We start from the raw sequence: 18,974 nt of genomic DNA on the forward strand, positions 1-18,974 counted from the left end.
AAAAAGAAAACAAAAAGAAAGGACAAGAAAGAACCACTGATCTCCCCCCCCCCCCCTGCAAAAATCATCGTAGATGGCGCTAGAGATATAAACAACGATGCGCGACTGACGTGTACAGTTTCAGCTCGAGTGTACCAACTGAATGCGAGTCCTGCATGTGCTGCAGAAATGAATGGACTTTGCCCAGTTGCTGCTTCGATTCATCACCATCAACTTGATCCGTGTACAAGTTCAATACAATTGTACGAGAGCTGAGCCGTGAGTGAGGTTCTACATGCCTTGATGTCGATGATATGATCGAAGAATCGGGAATTTCATCCCAGACGATCTCCGTCGACCTTCGCTCTAGCCAGGAAACCGTTTCCACTTCGATGTTGTCAAGTTTCATTTTACAGTGGTATGGCGACTAGTGTGAAACTGAAAGGTATTTTACATAAATACTCAGTAACGTTAATAGTCGTTAGTCTAGTAAATTTAGACGGGAGTAGGACTAGGAGTCGGATCTAAATTAACAAAACTAACAGCGCGTTAGAAATGTCATTGTCAGATAGCCTTGTCCAAGAGATGTAATAAAATATCGGCAATTGTGCACTATCTGCTAGCATTCCAGTTCCACGTCCAAACATATCATGTTAATGTACAACTAAAGTATAACTGTACTGTAGTCGGTTTAAAGGTGGTCTACTTCTTTGAAGAGGCAGAGCTACCAAGTCTCACGCATTGTGAGTGAGACTCATGCATTTAGGGTCTGTCTCACGATCTCATGCATTGAAAGGGGACAACTTTGCACCACAGGGAATGACACTAGAACCAGACAGGGAATTGCCTTTCGAACACTTTAATTCGGTCTTTAATTGGTACCGAAACGTCAACGTAAGTCCTCCGTGGACAGTCGCCATCTTTCGTTGTTCTTTCCGCCCTCTCTCGGCGTATCTGTTACAACCGTTTACACATTATGTTCCCTTACAGCATGACACCCATTTTTCTCATGCATTGGGAGCATAGCTTAAATGATTAAAGTGCGAGTGGCAACTGAAAGGCATATTTCCGTTTTGTCTTTCAAAATAAGTAAAAAATAGTCACTTAAGTATGCACCAGCTTCTGCCCTTCTACAAGTGTACCATTAAGAGCCAAAAATTGAAAAAGCCCCCTACCGTGGGAGGGCGGACACCCCCCTCCCACACCCTCCCCTCGCTCAGTCGCTTCGCTCCCTCGCTCAAGCACATGCGTGCACGCCGAGATGCTGGGTCATGAAAATCTCACTCGTGTCATAAAAAATTTTTGAAATTGGCATCTATGACAATATGAAGAGGGTCTATTAAGCGTGACACGGTGTTCGAAGTTTTGTAACGTGATAACTACCCATACTAGTAAATTACTAGTAGCACGGTACTGTATTCCTGCAGAATGAATGCCTGCAGGGATGTATTGTAAGTAAAAAGGACTGGTAGTATGCTTGCATTTGAGGCATATACCAAGTATGAGATTCGTGCAGAGACTTGCACGTTAATGATTAGGTACCCAGTATTTAAGAATCTGGAGTCTAGCAGTAGACTAGACCTAGATTCTAGTTAATCTGTCAATCATTCAATTAGAATCTTCCTGAATTACCTACGATGACGACCAGTAAGTTGAAGACTTGTAGAGGGCCATTCAGAGGATTCAATCTTTAAGAGAACAGCTGGATCAAAGTCTTCCATATCATGCAAAATCTTGAACAATTGAATCATATCTGAACGTTCACGTCGATACTCCAAGGATGTAAAATTGTATCCTCATGCAATCTCCCTGTACTCTTAATATGAGAAAGAATGTCATGCATTTAGTGACATGTATTTGCAATCATTGCTGATCATACTAAAAGGAGGGAGAATTAGTCGTGCACATCATTTTTTGCACTCAGCCGCATTTGATGAATTTTGTAGGTTTTTCTCTTTTTTTTAAATTCAGAGTCAAAAGGGGCCTGAGCTTTGAGTACATAGGTACTCTTCCTCACTGCACTGACAATTCTTCTCCCTTACAGCATGGCACCTTCAACTGCACAGCCAGTACCATACTATAGTAGGTGTAACTTGTAACATACACATCCATGAGGGTGACTTATGACTCGTTCGCCAGCAACTCTACCGGCCTCTCTCGCCATACCAAGGGCAACATCACTTGACTTGTACCACCACTAACGTCACGTAGACTGTATCTCACCACTTGCAGAGTTTGTAGGATCCAGCATGTAGGGGAAACCAAGACCACACTCAAAAGATGCTTCTACATATATGGGCACAGATCAACTGTCAACACAGCCAAACTGGACACTCCAATTGGCCACCATTTCAATCTCCCTATTTCACTCTGTCACAGACATGATTCTAGAGGGCATCAAATCTTTGGGCACTTGTCCGGAAACAGTCCCAACCAACAGAGAGAAGCTCTGGATGAGATGACTTCACACAATCCAACCCCATGGCCTCAGCATCCAGAAGGGAAATGACTAACATAATTTCTGTCATTCCTTTATACTTTACACATGTTCCTAATAAGATGTACAACACTTATTCATGGTTTGTTCCTTCCTCTTGTCAGAGTTATGTTTGAATATAGCCCTTTCCACATACACCGCATACACTATTTTGTATAATTTGTTTTTGTTTATATGTATAGTATACACATACATACATGCATATGTTTCTCCCTTTAGGATTTTTGCTTAGTATCAATCCAGTATATTTTACCTTTATGTATACATGGTGATCTGTTTTGTACTTTGTAATTATTGGTTGACTCTTACCTTCATTTTGTTGCCACATCTTTGTACACCAGGTTAGGGCTCGCTGCTTGTTCAGCACCCCCCCCCCCTTTCACTCATGCTCTTGCTATTTCACTATTTTCCTATTCTTTATCCCTTTGTTGTTCCTTATCTTGTTTGATGTTGCCTCCCTATTCATTGGTAGCCTTCCTAGGTTGCCCTCCCATGATCCTTGGGATCATCACTGACCCTCCTCTGCCTTTTGTCTGTTGCTTTAATCCCCCTTAATACCCCTGTTGGGCTCCATGCCTTTGATTTCTAGCCCACCCCTTTTATTTTCTTTGTTCTGTGTCCCTAGCCCTCCCCTGACTATGCTTGTTGTGTGTAGTCCTTATGTGATTGCTTTCCCTACTTGTTTGTCATTTTGCCTCTGAAGAAGATTCTGCTTGAATTGAAAGTTCAGACCCCTTTTGACTCCAAGACATTGCATTGTGACAAATGTACAAAAATCTGTAGCTCTATAACAAGCCAAAATATTTGTGTGCTGTTATATTTTCGCACTAGTTTCTGGTTGCGTGAAATGCGAACAAATTTCCACACTGCGAAAATTTCCACTTTTACAGTACATCATATGGATAAATATGTTGGCAAGCTAATGACAGGTATGAATTACCCTGTCATTTCCTCATAACAGCCGTCTGGCAATATTTGTAACAATGTCATTATAATGACCAAAATAAGATCATCATGAAATTTTTAGGAAGCAGAGACATGTGAGAGTAACATCCTGTAAGCTAAAAAAAAAATCAAGTGTAATTTTTCAATCGTAACTGCAGGGCCCCTAGAAGTTTTAGGATGCCTGTTTTACTCCAGACACGATTTGCCACTAATGCCATCGTAACACGATTACATTGGAAAGTTGTCAAATTTTCACAAATGAAGCGTGCTGGAGACTTGGATCATTGTTTTTTATTCTTGTAGGATATTATACAAATGACGCACAGGTCTGAGTGCGTCAGTCGTAATTGTGTGCATAAGGTAACTATGGAATGCTTAATCCACGAGGCGAAGCTTAGTGGGTTTAGGCTAAATTCCATAGTTACCGCATGCACACTATATTCCGACTGACGCGCGAAAAGACATGTGCGTCATCTGTCATTGAATAGACCAGTGGCTAATCTCGCGCCGAGTGCGATAGTACGTGCCCCAATGCACGAACAAAATCATAAATTATTCGTTTTATACAACACCTTGTCCATAATCACAGTACTAAATCAGTGAACAGCAACTCGGGAAGGTCCAAAAATAAATGTAACAATTAGGCCGAGAATTCTAAACCAAACACTCGCAATGATTCGACCACACAGTCACAGGAATCGCAAACACTGCAGGGTCTAACGTTAGGACCTACCCATTCTAACCGTTACGGCGTTTACTGATCACACTATCGTTAGATCGAGAACGCTAATGTTATTGTTAGGTCTAAGCCGATCTGAGATGTCGGTAGATCGTAGGTCTAGACTCTGTCTATTTCCGACAATGATTTTGTATGAAACCACAGAAAAAAAAAAATCAAATTACGGCTTCTCAACTTGATTTTGAGATCACTGTGGTCCATGTAGCAGATCCAAGTCAAAAGTAAAAACACAGCCGTAGGCCCTACTAAAGGCCATACATATCACTCAGTACATATACATGCAACTAGCTGCAGCTGCGTGCACACGTTGCATGTACTCGATGGCTGCGCCTTTCCTGTGAATGAACCGGTGCAGCGCTACAGCCAGCATGTACACAGGATACATGTATGTACTTTGCTTGTGACGTCGAGCGGCCGTGCGTTAGTAGCCCCCCCCCCCCCCCCCCCCCCCCCCCCCCGCGAAGCCGTGCATTAGTACCTGCGAGCCGTGCAATAGGGGGCCTAATGCACGGCTGTCACTCTCAATGAGTTTGATAGGTATTTTTCTAATGAATGTCATGTGACATGTTCTTGGCCAATCACAATTCAACATCATTCTAAGGTGTTGTATAATAAATACTGATGCATGGTTGTTTTAGCCAATAGGCGTCTCGTACTGAGTGCGCGAACGCTTGCTTTAGCACGCGAACCTTTGTTACAAGTACGCGTACTCTTGCTACAAGCGCGCGATAACATGTTTACCACTGTGACTCAGCGTGCGGCCAGTAAAAATCAACACATACAAGCTTGTAGCTCTCGACCAATCAGATCGCAGGATTCTCGCTACCCATTCTATAAACATATGTGTGTTGATGGAACTTTGCCTCACTACAGCTAAAGCTACATTGTAAATTCTTGAACTTTTAATTATCTCAAGTGGAGACTGACCCTTTATGAAATCCACTGTTCTCGTAAGTTTGGTCCCAAATTAGGTGACAACTTCAGTTTTAAGTTGTTTTTTTGTGACGGAAGGATTAAATTCAGCTCTTGAAGCTTCTATTTTATGGAGCTGGAGCTCAGAATCGCATGATAACTGATTGTCTAATTTCTTTTCTTCTAGGAAAACAAAAACATTAACTACTTTGTTCTTGTAATCTAGGACACATTTACTCTAATCTGAAAATCTGCAGATTATGATTTTTTTTTTGATAGACCAGCATTATTTTTAGTTGCTACGTACACATATAAAAAGCTAGCACATCCCACATGTTCAGCATATCCCAAGGAGTTTAGTGCATTACTTACTGTTCCTTCAGGATGCATCCACATTCTATGGGGAGTCCATGATAGGTCTTAAAATGATATACAAAAGTGTACCATGTAGACACCCAGCAAAAAAAATAAAAGTAAATGAATAAAACACAGTAAATAAATAAAATAATAGTAATAATGATAATACTGAAGAAACACACAGCACACTGTAAGAAACTTATCTAATTTCTGGTTTGCAGTTTATATGTAGAGTATTTATAATAAATGAACGCTGTTATGCATGTTATTTACTACCTGCAGATTTAGAGTGAGGGTGACATCTTGCAGAAGAGGAAACTTGCAGACTACCAACATGTGGGGGCGCATGTCAAACCTGGTGCAAAATGTCCAGGGAAGACTGGACACTGTGGTGGACAATGTCAACAAGTCTGTGAGTGAGGAGGAGGATGCAGGAAGAGGCACTAAGCAGGTGAAGACTGCATCATGTACATTATGTATTACTTGTAGCATGCTTGTAATGTGTGTTTTCTTGAGATATTTTGACTATGCTTCCAGTTGTCTAATGTCAGCTCCTACTGTCTTTGATCCCATCATCAAAAGATTGTGATAACTCACAGTTGGTCTATGGCTTCATGAGTATGGTGAACTACAATTTATATGTATAGAAAGTGTCCACTTTCTTGTGTGTAGCCTCATATAGCTTCATACGTCCAGACATTTTTGTGCCACCTGATAAAGATGACATGTCACATCTTGATAGAATGATGCGAGAGCTTCAGTAGAGATTATTCACTGATCAATGAGCTTTCATGTAACAAGGAGAATCTTGGAGAATATTGTCTTAGACAGAAATTTTGCAATTCTAACAACCTGTTTGTGTGTATAATGTCTTGGCTCATGGATAGGTGCTGAATATATCATTGACATTGTGATTTATACACAATATATGCACTGGCAACATTGTAATGAGATGCTGATACGGTGGAGTTAAGGGACCAGACAAAAATGTATGTTGCTTGAAGGTAAAGAGAGGAATTGGCTGAGCAGAAGTGATGACAGCAGCATGATTTTAGATTGTGAAGTAATTTGAGTTCAGAAATGAAAAGATACCAGAGTTCCTCTTATCACTTCATACATTACATCTAATAATCCTTGTGTAAGGGCTCTGTCTCCATGGACACCAGCACCATGTCTCCTGGTGATGCCAGCTTTGTCTCAGCAGGAGACTCTAGCTTCACCAGTGCCTCGGATGCCCAGGAGCAGCTGGCAGAGCAGAGCCGGCTACTGAGCCAGCTGAAAGACATGATCCGTCAGAAGGACAAAGAGTTGGTGGAGTCCACAGCCAAGCTGTCCAAGTTCAAGCTGCAGGCTAAGGCCAAGATTGCCACACTGACCAATCAGCTGGAAGAAGCCAAGAAAGGGGGCAAAGGCAAAACAGGAGATGATAAGGTAATTAACTCCAGCTGGGCAGCACAGGTCTCAAAGCTGTCAGAAGTGAGAGGGGATTTGGCAGAAACCACTTTCTTTGCATTAGAGTCTGTTCCAACCTCTCCTGTGGCCTCCTGTGTAACATATGAAATTTACTAATGTTTCTGTTACCCCCAAGGGTTTATGAATGCATAGGACAAGCAGAGATGCAACAGGGACCAATATAAGCAATGTGGCAAACTGCCCCTTCAAAAACCTTCAAATCGAATCAAAACAAAACAAGCACACACAAAATGAAAACAAAACCCAAAACAAAAACAAAAGGTGCATCCCAAAAGAAGAGCCAAAAACAAAGAGAGAGAGAGAGAAAAAAGGAATGATAATATAATCAATGGATTCTACATGTACTACAGGGTAGCCTGTTATTCTCATAAATCATCACATAGATTGGCTGTTGATAAGATACGTATTGCTTCCTGTTTGTGAAACCTATTGTAGAGGGTGCCTTAAAAAACAGAAGGGACTGCAAGTCTGCCTTTGCACTCACAGAACTCATCCACATGAAGAAATAACACAAATTGTGTTCTCACTGCTGTTAAAGTCTTATAGCTAATTGTTTCTTATAACTGAGACAAATGGGAGAGCTGGAGAATTTGTACAAAAGTAGCTATTGTCTGAACTGAGAAGATCTTGATGGTGTATTGTCCATTCATCAAAACTAATTGAAGAAGCAGAACAATATGCACCATTCCAAATGGCAGATGTGAAAGAAATGATTACGTTGGTTGCTGTGGTAAACAGACAATCATGTCACGTTTTATATTACTGTATTTGCTAGTGATAAGGCCACACTATTTTTAACAGAAATAGAGCGATAAAGTCAAGATGGGGCCTATACGTCACTACAACCAAATCATAGTCTTTCCAACCCAGCAAATCACCTGCTTAATGAACCACACAAAATTATGCTTGGGACCCTACAATAATCCTATTGAGCAACTCCATAACATCCAATGAATTCATTAATTTTACAAACAGTGCTGTGTTCAGCAGTCCAGTGGCAACTTGTTTTATATCATTAGCTTCTAGTAGCAGTTGTTTCTGTGTGAATTTTGAGGAGATTGAAATGAAACTTTAAATATGAAGCGCAATGCAAACTTTGTTTGCATAGCCATAGTAGCGATTCTGATATCTAATAACCTGCCCTGTGGACATTACACAATACCACTCTCTCTGGCAGTACATTGCAATAAATATTTACCGTTCAAACATTTTTGCACGCACTCTCTTTTTCACACAAGTTTTATGCTCAAGTTTGACACTTCAAAATTTCGCGAACACATGCTCAATTATTCTTCACGTTACATGCTCAAAAATCCTGATGCAAGCACTTCATTCAGTCCATACCTGTAAAATTTCAAATAAAACAAACACAAACTTTTTTTTTTATTAACCTGTGAAAGCTGTACTGCCTGCGTATGTATGTTCATGATTTTTTTATTATGGTTGTTACTTAAACTGTAAATAATCGATGTTTATGTACGGTACGTCAATGAAGGGCAATTTGTTGATTGCAATAAAAACAACTTGATGAATCATCAATTGTAATAGTATAAAGATTGGCTGAAATAGAAATGAAAATTGTTATCTAAATTCTTAAAAGTGGTGAAAATTTTACTGCACATTTCTTGTTGGCACAAGTCACCAAAAATGGGCTGTGGCTTATACTGCACTGCTGCCTTATTGCCAGTGAATACAATAACATACATGTATCAGTGAATTAGCTGCACTGGTGTATGATGCAAATTCCTTCTGTCTTGCCAGTATTCTGAAAGTATTTGAAAGATCAGATACAGTTGTTCCATATAACTTTTTGTGTGTGTCCTTATGCTGATAGGAAGGAGCCAGTGATGATGCCTCTAGTAGAGGTAAACTTCTGGTCCTTAAGAAGAAGCTGGATGAGAAAGAGAAGGTTCTGGCAGAGAGTGAGTCCAAACTGTCCAAGCTGGAAGAAATTGTGAATGAGAAGCAGGCTATGCTGAACCAACGAGATGACAGGATCAAAGTCTGTGAGCAAAGGATAGAAGAACTGGAAGAACAGGACAGGAGAACTACAGGAGAACTTCTGGTTCGTACAATCCCTTTAAGCATGCTTTTACATCTCTCTTGCCATGAATAAAGCTTTCTTTAAAAGGGGGAAAATTCAATTCAATCAAAATGCATGTGTAGATTCTATAGATGCTGTAGCTCCCAATGCCTGGACTGTCCGCCATCAGCTGAATCAGGTATAAACCACATACTGTAAGTCCCTTCTTTCTTGTATTCTACCATGCAGCCACATAGACCAGTCTTTCTTGTTCTTCCATTGTCATCATTTTGAATTTTCCTTTGTGATGGGAAAAGACTTTGGACTGTACTTCACACTTTCCTTGTTCTTTGCTCTCTATTGCTTCCATCTCTGTAAATGTCACATGTATCTTCCAGGAGAAAGAAAAGATCATTGAGAAGCGAGATGCCATGTTAGAGGCTCTTCGGAGTGGAGGAGCCGCTGTTGTCATGGATACTGGTCCTACCACTCAACTCAATAACCGAGTGAAGGAGTTAGAGGTATAGATATGTCTTCATCTTTTGTTTTGATGTATTTTCATATTTCCTCACATATATAAAAACTCCACCCCAATATAAACTGTCATCATTATCATCCCTTGACTCAGTTTTCTTACCAGTATTGTGACTTGCATGCTAATTGTACATGTTTATTGTTTGTCGCTATAATGACATTTTTGCAACTCCTGTTTTTCACACTGCCTAAACTGTATACAAAGTGTGTTTCATCCATCAAATTATACTTGTGTCATATGTCTAAATGATATGTTTGTGTTTACTTCATGTACATGGAAATCAGTTCATATGATGTACAAACAAGCATGAACTATATTTTAAGAAGACAAAATCCTCTGCATGCATGCACAATGTGTCATTCATAATCAGCAAATGCATGAGAGCTTATTTGAGTGTCTTGATGGCATGATGATCATCACTGATGAATTGTGAAATCCTCACTAAAACTTTGTTTTCCCATTCTGCTTCCATCAAGCATTACGTTCGTATTTGTTGAACATATTTGCATGGCAAAATCATGTTAAAAATTAGAAAAAGACATTTCCCATGCAAATATGACCTTGCATCACAAAACTGCCAAAAAGTCTCTAGACATGGATAATTAGTTAAGAGCAGGTTCTGAGAGATCAGACTCTAAACTTTAAAATGATGCATAACTCAATACAAATGGACCATTCCTAAACTATCTAAATAATGGGAAGAAAGTACAAACTCTGGAAAAGTGCTTACTGAGAAAAGAGGCTTTGAAGTTAGGGTCTATCACCAAGCTGTGCACTGTGCAATGAATGGGACAAAAAACAGGATCTAAAACTCCAGAGCAGCCACAATGAAGGGATTAGCAGATTAAGCTGAAATTTTGCACACTCTATAAGCACATCCTATTCATGACTGCCACTGACTTTCAGAGCAGTAGCATCATCCTTTCAAAGGTTATTAGAGTTGAAAGTGAAGAGTGTGTAATGGGTTTTTAAGAAATTGAATATAAAGGGGCCTCTTGGACATACCTAATCACATTTGTACCAAAAAAAAAGTTCTAGAAGAGCTTCCCCCCCCCCCAAAAAAAAAACAAACAAACAAACAAACAAACAAACAAAAAACAAAACACAATTGTCAGGCATAATATTCTGTAGATTTAAATCTGATTTCAGTTTTTTTTTTCTCTAGTCTGTACACATTTTGCTATTTTCATGTATCAAAATCACCTGAAAATTTTGATTTCTGGTTCTGTCAAAAAACCTCAATATCATCCCTGAATTTTAAATTTATGTTATGATCCCAAACTTAAGAATTATGTCGAAGAATTGCTCTTTTAGAATACATAAAAATCTCAAAATTGACTAGGTTGACCCATTTCACCTATTTTGAGTTCTTACATGAAACATCAGATATTGCAACTTTTTGTTGGTGTTGTGATGCAGTCACAAATCTAATTGTTTTACTTAGTCAAATATGTATAACAGTAGAGAATGTAGTGCTTAAATTGCATCCAAATCTTTAGACCAAAAAAAAAAAAAAAAATAATAATAATAATAAGTGAAGCATAATCCATGAAAAAGGAAACTTGTGGCAGCCCTAACCTTTTTATAATTCTTCTGTGTGTATTGTGTGTAATTCAAACCTGATAATACACATATTATCATTAAGTCTTCATGTTTGGGATTATAAAGAAGAAAAATATGTGTTTATCAATGTCTAGAATCATTCATTCCCTAACCCCTTCCAAGAAAAAAAAAAAAATCAAGACTTTTTTTTAGGTGATCCGAGAATCTTCTTGGATCACCTTCAATATCCCTACTGATTCTTTAATCTATTATTGCTACTGTTGATGAAAAGACACATACAAGCTGAAGGCTAAAGGGTTTGAATAGAATTTTTATCCATGGACTCTGTGTTGGACTTAATATGTGACTGACTTTCTTCATGACAATGGATGTAGAAATTATTACGTGAGGAGAAGACAAAGTCACAAGAGGTCCTGGACCATCTTGTTCGCAAGGACCAGCTCCTGATTGAGCAGAGTGACAGGGTGGCTTTGTTGGAATACCAGACTCAAGGGGCCAAGCAGATGAGTCGTGACCAGGATGAAGTTATAGAGGGTAGAGATAGGGCAATTAAGGTGAGAGACCTGGCCGAGAGTGATTGACATTTAGTTTTTCTTGCTGTTCTTTGCTGCTGTGCTACACACACATTTAACATATATTTCAAATATAATCTTTCTCATGTTTTTTTTTCTTTGGCTGCTTTTGCTGGCGTTATATTCCTCCATGTTTGAGGTGTGAATTGGTTTGCATTTTTCCTGTTTTTCTAAGTCTCAGCTCAAGAGGTATCGGTGAAGATAGAGGTCCAAACTGTGGTAATTTGCCTGCACCATGTAGTTTCTCATTGCAAGCTTTGATCTTTAGAGTTTCAGCAGTGGACACTTTTTTTTTTGACACTTTCTGTAGGACAATGTTTACATCATGGCTAAGAAAACTTGTTATTAATACTATCACTGTTATTGTTGTTTATTTTTTGTAGTTATAATTATCAATATCATCATGATTGATTATTATTAGTCGTAATGTTGCTTCAGGTGAAAGGATCAGTTTACAATAGTCAACATTCATAGTGAATGCATAGATTACAACATATAATGTGTGCAGACTGATAAAAAAATGTAGGCAAAAATGATATCTGATTCATGTGACATAAGAGTATATCAGTCAAGAGGGGTTAGTCAGGTATAGATGTTTATACAAAAGCTGGTTAACATTGGGTTAGGATTGCTGAAGGATATATGTGTTGTAGTATAACTACTTTGTCTCCCTACCCCCCCCCCCCAAAAAAAAAAAAAATACTGCCAGGTCATTTCTATGTGTTCACTCCAGTGAAACCACCCAATTACTCCATATTTATTCTGTTATTATGTGTGTGCGTGTGTGTGTGTGTTGTAATTTGTCAATGTCTCATTCATTGGTTGTGGTGCGCTCAAAGCTAATATAGCTTTTATGTGTTGCATGCTTCATTGGGATATCATAAGGATGTGTTCAAGTATTTATTTCACATTGGCATGTCACATAGACTGTGCTCTCCTTTTCCTGTTTTACTCTTTAAGTCTTTCTACCCTGTGAGAGAGAATACATTGTTAAAGGACAAGTTCACCTTCATAAACATAAGGATTGAAAAAATGCAACAATATTAGTAGAACACATCAGTGAAAGTTTGAGGAAAATTGCACAATCGATGCAAAAGTTATGAATTTTTTTAAATTTTTGTGTTGGAACCGCTGGATGAGGAGACTACTACAGCTTGTGAGTCATATGCGTACAACAGTATAAAGAAAATGTAAAAGAAAATTCAACATATTTTCACTTTTTTGGCATAATAAAAGTGCACTTGACTTGCCTCTTTCTAAAGGCAGGGGGAATAATATTACCCATAACATTTGTCGGTAACGAGTCAGGGGAATGTGTACTTTTTTCGAAAGATGGAATTTTGTGAAATTCTCTTTATATTTTCCTTATATTGTTGTACGCATGTGACATCTAAGTTATTCATACACTGCAGTAGTCTTCTCATCCAGCGGGTACTGCACAAAAACTTCAAAAATTCATAACTCTTGAACGGATTGTCTGATTTTCCTCAAACTTTCAATGATGTGTTCTACTAATATTGCTACATTCTCTCAATCCTTATGTTTATGAAGGTGAACTTGTCCTTTAACTGTACACAATGTTGGTGTTTGGATTTATGTATATCCCACCTAACTCCTAACCTTCTTGCACTATCTTCCTAGAAATCTCATAATATTTTTTGATATGTTTTTCCTACGAATGAAGTCTTTAAAGGACAAGTTCACCTTCATAGACATGTGGGTTGAGTGAATGCAGCAATATTAGTAGAACACATCAGTGAGAGTTTGAGCAAAATCGGACAATCCATTAAAAAGTTATGAATTTTTGAAGTTTCTGCCTAGTCACGGCTGGATGAAAAGACTACTGTAGCTTATGATGTCACATGAGTACAACGATATAAAGAAAGAATAAAGAAAATTCAACATATTTCCATTTTTCTCGCATAACAAAAGAACACTCGACTTCTCTCTTTCAGAAGGCAGGGGGAATAATATTACCCTTAACATACGTCAGTAGCAAGTCGAAGAAATGTGCACTTTATTCAAAAAGTAAAGTTTTGTGAAATTCTCTTTTTATTTCCCTTATATAGTTGTACGCATGTGACATCATGCACTGTAGTAGTCTTCTCTTCCAGCAGTGACTGCGCAGATACTTAAAATATTCGTAACTTTTGAACGGATTGTCCAATTTTCCTCAAACTTTCACTGATGTGTTCTACTAATATTGCTGCATTCTCTCAATCCTTACGTATATGAAGGTGGACTTGTCCTTTAAAAGAAATGTGAACAAAGCTGAACATACTCAATAGGTGTGAATCTGATTTCAACCTTGAAATAGTCACTATTTGTAAAAATCACTTTGCTGTGTTTGGCTGCATTCATGCTATTTCTATTGATGTTTTTGATGAACTAGAAGCAGTTTTGTTATTTTGTCATAGTCCCTAGTACATGATATGTCTATTAGCCTGTGATTAGTATATTGTAAGTTTAAAGGACAAGTTCACCTTCGTAGACATGTGGATTAAATGAATGCAGCCATATTAATGGAACACATCAGCAAGAGTTTGAGGAAAATCAGACAATCCGTTTAAAAAGTTATGAATTTTTGAAGTTTCTGCTCAGTCACTGCTGGATGAGAAGACTAATACAGCTTGTGATGTCACAAGTGTACAACGATATAAAGAAAATATAAAGAAAATTCAACATATTTGCACTTTTCTCGCATAAAAAAAAGATCACTTGACTTCCCTGTTTCAGAAGGCAGGGGGAATGATATTACCCTTAACCCATTGAGGACGAGTCCCGAGTATACTCGGGCAAGTGTCTATGGGAAATACGTGTTGTAGCAAAATCAGTCAGTCCTCAACGGGTTAACATACGTCCGTGATGAGTCAAGGAAATGTGCACTTTTTTCAAAAAGTAAAATTTTGTGGAATTCTCCTTCTATTTTCCTCATAGCAATGTATGCATGTGACATCATTTACTGTTACGTAGTAGTCCTCTCATCCAGCTGTGACTGTGCAGATACTTAAAAATTTCATAACTTTTAAAAGCATTGTTTGATTTCCCCCAAACTTTCACTGATGTGTTCTACTAATATTGCTGCATTCGCTCAATCCACATGTATATGAAGGTGGACTTGTCCTTTAACTTACTTGACACCAAAGAACCAGCGGAGTAAAGAATCCACCATGAAATGGTCCTCAGCATACATTTAGACGTAATCATAAACATTCGAGGCAGAAAGGAAGACATATCTGGCCTGTGGTTAATACCAATCTAGCTTGAGCAAGAGCCATAAACCAACAGTATCACACGGACAAGGTACAGTCACCTTTTTGTGTGCTTTAAATTCTAAACATTTGCTCTTTACTGTATTAACTGCTATAGTCCAACATCATCTTGTAGCTGAGTGTGCTGAGAAAATTTGAAGTGAAATCGGTTTCATTCACTGCACGTGATAGGCACTGGATAGGTTAATTTTTAGTTTTCTATACTTGGGCAGGTGCTGCAAGAAGAGGGGTCCAAGAAGGACCAAGAGATCGGTGACCTGAACAGGGTCATTGAGAATATGCGTTCCAAGATGGAGAGCTCCGATGAGAGAATAACGCAGCTAGCTGATGAGCTAGAGGCAAAGACTGCCCTCTTGAGGCAGGAGAGGGAGAGGTTTAACCAGGAGAAGGCAGTAATGGAGGAAAAGCTACAAGTCTATGAAGGAGCAGAGAAGGGAGAAAGGGAGACTCAGCTACAGGAACAAATCAAGGTATGATGGAGGCCTTGGTAGGGAAGATTTAATACTTCTTACTTTTCTTACTGATATTTTTTATTGAAACTTTGTAGCAACTTCCAGCATTCCCAAATATATCTAGTGGCATTTTAATTAAGTCAGCCCATCTTCTAAGACACCATGCGAAGAATCTGTATACATTATCTAGTTGAATTAGTCCTCATTGCTTTTTTCTGTCATTCTGTTTAATAGTGTTCTTTCTTGCAAGACTATGTTAACCCATTAAAGAGTAGTCTCACATATACTTGGGCAAGTGTCTGTATGTAGTTGAGGTAGTTGTCCAATGGCTCTTTGTATGGAGAGACATCAACAAATGACACCAACTCCCTTTAGGCTTTGAATCTGTCATATTTTCATTAACCTGCTATTCACAGTGTGAGTAAAAGTGAATAATGGTACAATGAGAAAAATGTATGTGTCATTACAATGATCAAATGTGTTATAAACTTATTACAACGAAAACCTTCATCATAATGGGGTACTGACTAATGGGGTAATGAGTAATGGGGTAATGAGTAGTGGGGTAGTCTTGTTGAATTGGTAAAATTTGATAAACATTGCTGCATGTAATTAAATTTATCTCTTGATTGGCTACTCTGTTTAATTGCGTATTATTACATGTATGCTGTCACACACCATATGCAGTCAAGTGAAGAGCACTAGACTGATAGATACATTGTTTAAATCTAAAAATGCATTGTAATATCAAAGAGTGTAACCATGACTACATGTACATGAGCTTGTGTGTGTAGATAGTGATAATGTATTAGCAAGAAGGAAATATCATCTGTATACTATTTTGTCACCTGCAGACCCTTGAGCAGCGTTGTCTGGAAATGGAGGAGAATCTGGCTGGTAAAACCAAGGTGATAGAGGCACTACAGACAGAGATAACTGAGAAGGAGCATTCCCTGGCTGATCACCAGACTAGCATGACATCAGTGGGGGAGAAGCTGGGGATCGCTAAGGAACAGATGAGAGCCATGCAAGAACAGTTTGCAGACAGGGTATGATAGGGGGCTAGGGGAGCATCAATGTGTATATCAAATATTTTAGTGAAATACCAATCAATAATTGACGAAGTGTGATCTTTGCTGACATGTTGTTTCAATAGCATTTCAGTCCCTTTACATGGCTCATTTTGTGTGTTCCCTCCCCTGTTGTTCATTCATAATTATCTAGGTTGATATACACGTGAAAGATTGATTTCCTGGGCTTGATATATTCTGTATTCATACATTGTACATTATGAGTTTGAGGCAACTTCCGAGTAGAGGTGTTAGTAATTTAGTTATATACAAGTAATTACAATTAGGGGCTGACTTATCTTCAGCTATGAGCAATTCTTGCTTTGGGTATGATTCTACAAAAAAGATATTTGTTCCATATACCGCAATGTCTCACAGTAGATCCTGATTATTTGATTGAGCATAAAGTTTTTTTCTGTAACTCAATTATATTCACCATGTTTATTGGAATGTGTGATAAAGTATGACTGTCACAGTGATGACATCATATTTTTTTTTCTATATAATTACTTTAAATTCAGTTGTTGTGTTCTTTTTACTTGCCATTGTGGAATGTTTTGATGACCGAAGGGCAAAGTTAGTTTTGGACACAAGTTGTCAGTAAGATATAGTATCTATGATGTTTGGCATGCATATATTCATAACTTGGTTTGGCACAATGCAGACTTATAACTTCATCATGGCGGTGACTAAAGTGTAAATTTCATCACTGTTCTCATTGTACATATGACTAATTCTATTCATGGCTTTTGTTCTCATTTTTTCATTATCTAAGGAGGAGGAGTGGAAGAAGGAAAAAGAGGAGATGGAGTCTGAGCTGAAGAAGACGGTAGAAGTCAGAGAAAAGTGGGAGTCAGAACTGTCAGAGAAATCAAATGCCATATCAGCTCTTCAGACAGCCCTCAGTCAATATGAGACAGCTTACCAACAAGCCAGTAGCCAGTACTCTACACTGGCTCAGAGCTTTGAACAGGTTCGAGAGGAGCTGGGGCAGACACGCAATCAGTTAGAATCATTGAATGCAGACAAAGAGAAGGCAGAACTTGAAGGACAGGAGAAGGTTAAGAGTAGTGAGGCAGAAAAGACACAACTGGAGGACAAAATTAGAGCTCTGGAGAAAGAGATGGAGAGGACTAAATCAGAGAGAGAAGAGGAGATGAGGAAAGCTGGTACAGAGAAACAAGAAATGGAAGAGAGATTGCTGGACATGACCACCACACTGGAAGCTGGTCAATCAGAGCTGGATGGAGCCAGGGCTGAAGTCAGGGAGATGAAGCATAGAGAGGAGGAACGTGACCGTATCAGTGAACAAGGGAAGGAAGGATTGGAGACTAGGATACAGGATTTAGAGGAGGAGGTGGAGAAAGGGAGAATAGAACTGAGAGAGAAGGAGGAGGAGATTGCAGATTTTAAATCCAAGGCAGAGGAGAAATTCAACAAACTCAAGAACCAGGCCAAGAATAAGGTCAAGGCCCTGGAGGAAGAATTGCAAGGCTTGAAAAAGGTTTGTAAGTCCTCTTATTACATGTACACCACAGACATAGATTTGTGAGATAGTGTTTCTGTACCATGACAACTGTTTGAAGATTGTGTTGTCTTTCCCCCTTCCCCCCAATCTCTCTCTCTCTTTTGAAACCATCTTTGTGATAGAATACCTTGTATGCCCTGAAAAAAAAAAAGAAATTGCCATTTCTATCTGTCTTGTTGTTGCTGTGTAAATGAGACTTAGAAGATACTTAACAAAGATAAGGTAATGTCACATGTGTAGCTTCACTGATACCATTGTGTGACTTCCACCAACAATGTTGTCTACTATAAAAAAAATGATACATTCCGAACAAATTTACAGTGACAGTCATGCAGTACTTTACCTTACCTTAATCGCTCGACAGTAGCTGTAAGATATTGGCCAGTGGCAGGACTATATTACTTTGGCATACTTTGGTTATGGAGTGTGCTTTAAGTGCAGGCATACAATTGCATCTTCATAGTTTTCCTATTGATATCAGCCAATATCATGATATGCCCTATGCAAGAATGTGTCTAAAATGCTGTCAAAAATGACTCAAACAGTATTTCAAATCACAGTCCATATAAAAATATTTGTATGAGTATTGGGTTCCGCTGCAAAGCAGTGGTGTGTTGGTCAGAGGAAAGTAAGAGGAGAAGTCTAATGAGGTATCTGTGGATAAAGATCCTACATTAGTGAAGAAAAGCTATTGGAATCCACTGGTGCCACACCAGCATTGAAACTGAAGGTTCGAGGGTGATCGGCTGGAGGATTGCAGCTGTTTGTAGGCCTGTCCTACAAGCCATTTGTAGTTTCTCCTTCAAAGTTACTTGTTAGTGAAGTTCCTCTGCCATTTAGACAAAACTTGTGATATATGTTTACATCTGCTTTTCATTTTTATACAAAAAAGAAATAATGGGCAAAACTTGATGATTTCTTTGTGTAGCTGTAAGATATTGGCAATCATACATAGAAATGTACTGCAGGTGATGTAAAAGACCCAAAGTAGGCAGCACAACGAGATTTGCACCCGCTAATTCTACACTACATCAACCCTCCAAATCAAACATTTGAT

At 38.7% G+C, this 18,974-nt stretch overlaps 3 protein-coding genes across 5 annotated transcripts in view; all 3 read left to right on the forward strand.

Annotated features, from left to right (window-relative positions):
- The first annotated feature begins 262 nt into the window (after positions 1-262).
- Positions 263-15,343, forward strand: LOC139710821 (uncharacterized). Its single transcript, XM_071622740.1, has 7 exons — positions 263-424; positions 5,712-5,880; positions 6,573-6,860; positions 8,737-8,967; positions 9,324-9,446; positions 11,398-11,577; positions 15,080-15,343. Exons 2-7 carry the CDS (start codon positions 5,764-5,766, stop codon positions 15,341-15,343), a joined length of 1,203 nt encoding a protein of 400 aa, XP_071478841.1. The 5' UTR covers positions 263-424; positions 5,712-5,763.
- Positions 15,344-16,079: 736 nt separating this feature from the next.
- On the forward strand, positions 16,080-17,526 carry LOC139710822 (uncharacterized). The gene is made up of 3 exons (XM_071622741.1): positions 16,080-16,368; positions 17,165-17,449; positions 17,497-17,526. The coding sequence occupies exons 1-3, from the start codon at positions 16,198-16,200 to the stop codon at positions 17,524-17,526; spliced, it is 486 nt and encodes a 161-aa protein (XP_071478842.1). The 5' UTR covers positions 16,080-16,197.
- A 23-nt stretch (positions 17,527-17,549) lies between these two features.
- LOC139710838 (uncharacterized) overlaps positions 17,550-18,974 on the forward strand; it is a 29,070-nt gene continuing 27,645 nt past the window's right edge. For all 3 annotated transcript variants that reach the window (XM_071622755.1, XM_071622756.1, XM_071622757.1), the window contains exon 1: positions 17,550-17,893. In XM_071622755.1, the coding sequence (XP_071478856.1) occupies positions 17,576-17,893 (318 nt within the window). In that variant the 5' untranslated portion in view covers positions 17,550-17,575. The remainder of the gene's footprint in view (positions 17,894-18,974) is intronic.

Source organism: Diadema antillarum, unplaced genomic scaffold (assembly GCF_040938485.1).
Source record: "Diadema antillarum isolate AM-2024a unplaced genomic scaffold, OU_Dant_1.0 seq00001573_RagTag, whole genome shotgun sequence".
Taxonomy (NCBI): Eukaryota; Metazoa; Echinodermata; class Echinoidea; order Diadematoida; family Diadematidae; genus Diadema; species Diadema antillarum.

What these genes read in the sequence shown, in the direction of transcription:
- LOC139710821 (XM_071622740.1), top strand. Translation starts at nt 5,764, where the DNA reads ATGTGGGGGCGCATGTCAAACCTGGTGCAAAATGTCCAGGGAAGACTG. An exon ending in GCAAAACAGGAGATGATAAG is followed by an intron (nt 6,861 to 8,736) that starts GTAATTAACTCC and finishes TTATGCTGATAG; the next exon opens with GAAGGAGCCAGTGATGATGC. An exon ending in ACCGAGTGAAGGAGTTAGAG is followed by an intron (nt 9,447 to 11,397) that starts GTATAGATATGT and finishes CAATGGATGTAG; the next exon opens with AAATTATTACGTGAGGAGAA.
- LOC139710822 (XM_071622741.1), top strand. Translation starts at nt 16,198, where the DNA reads ATGGAGGAGAATCTGGCTGGTAAAACCAAGGTGATAGAGGCACTACAG. An exon ending in AAGAACAGTTTGCAGACAGG is followed by an intron (nt 16,369 to 17,164) that starts GTATGATAGGGG and finishes TCATTATCTAAG; the next exon opens with GAGGAGGAGTGGAAGAAGGA. An exon ending in AACTTGAAGGACAGGAGAAG is followed by an intron (nt 17,450 to 17,496) that starts GTTAAGAGTAGT and finishes GGACAAAATTAG; the next exon opens with AGCTCTGGAGAAAGAGATGG.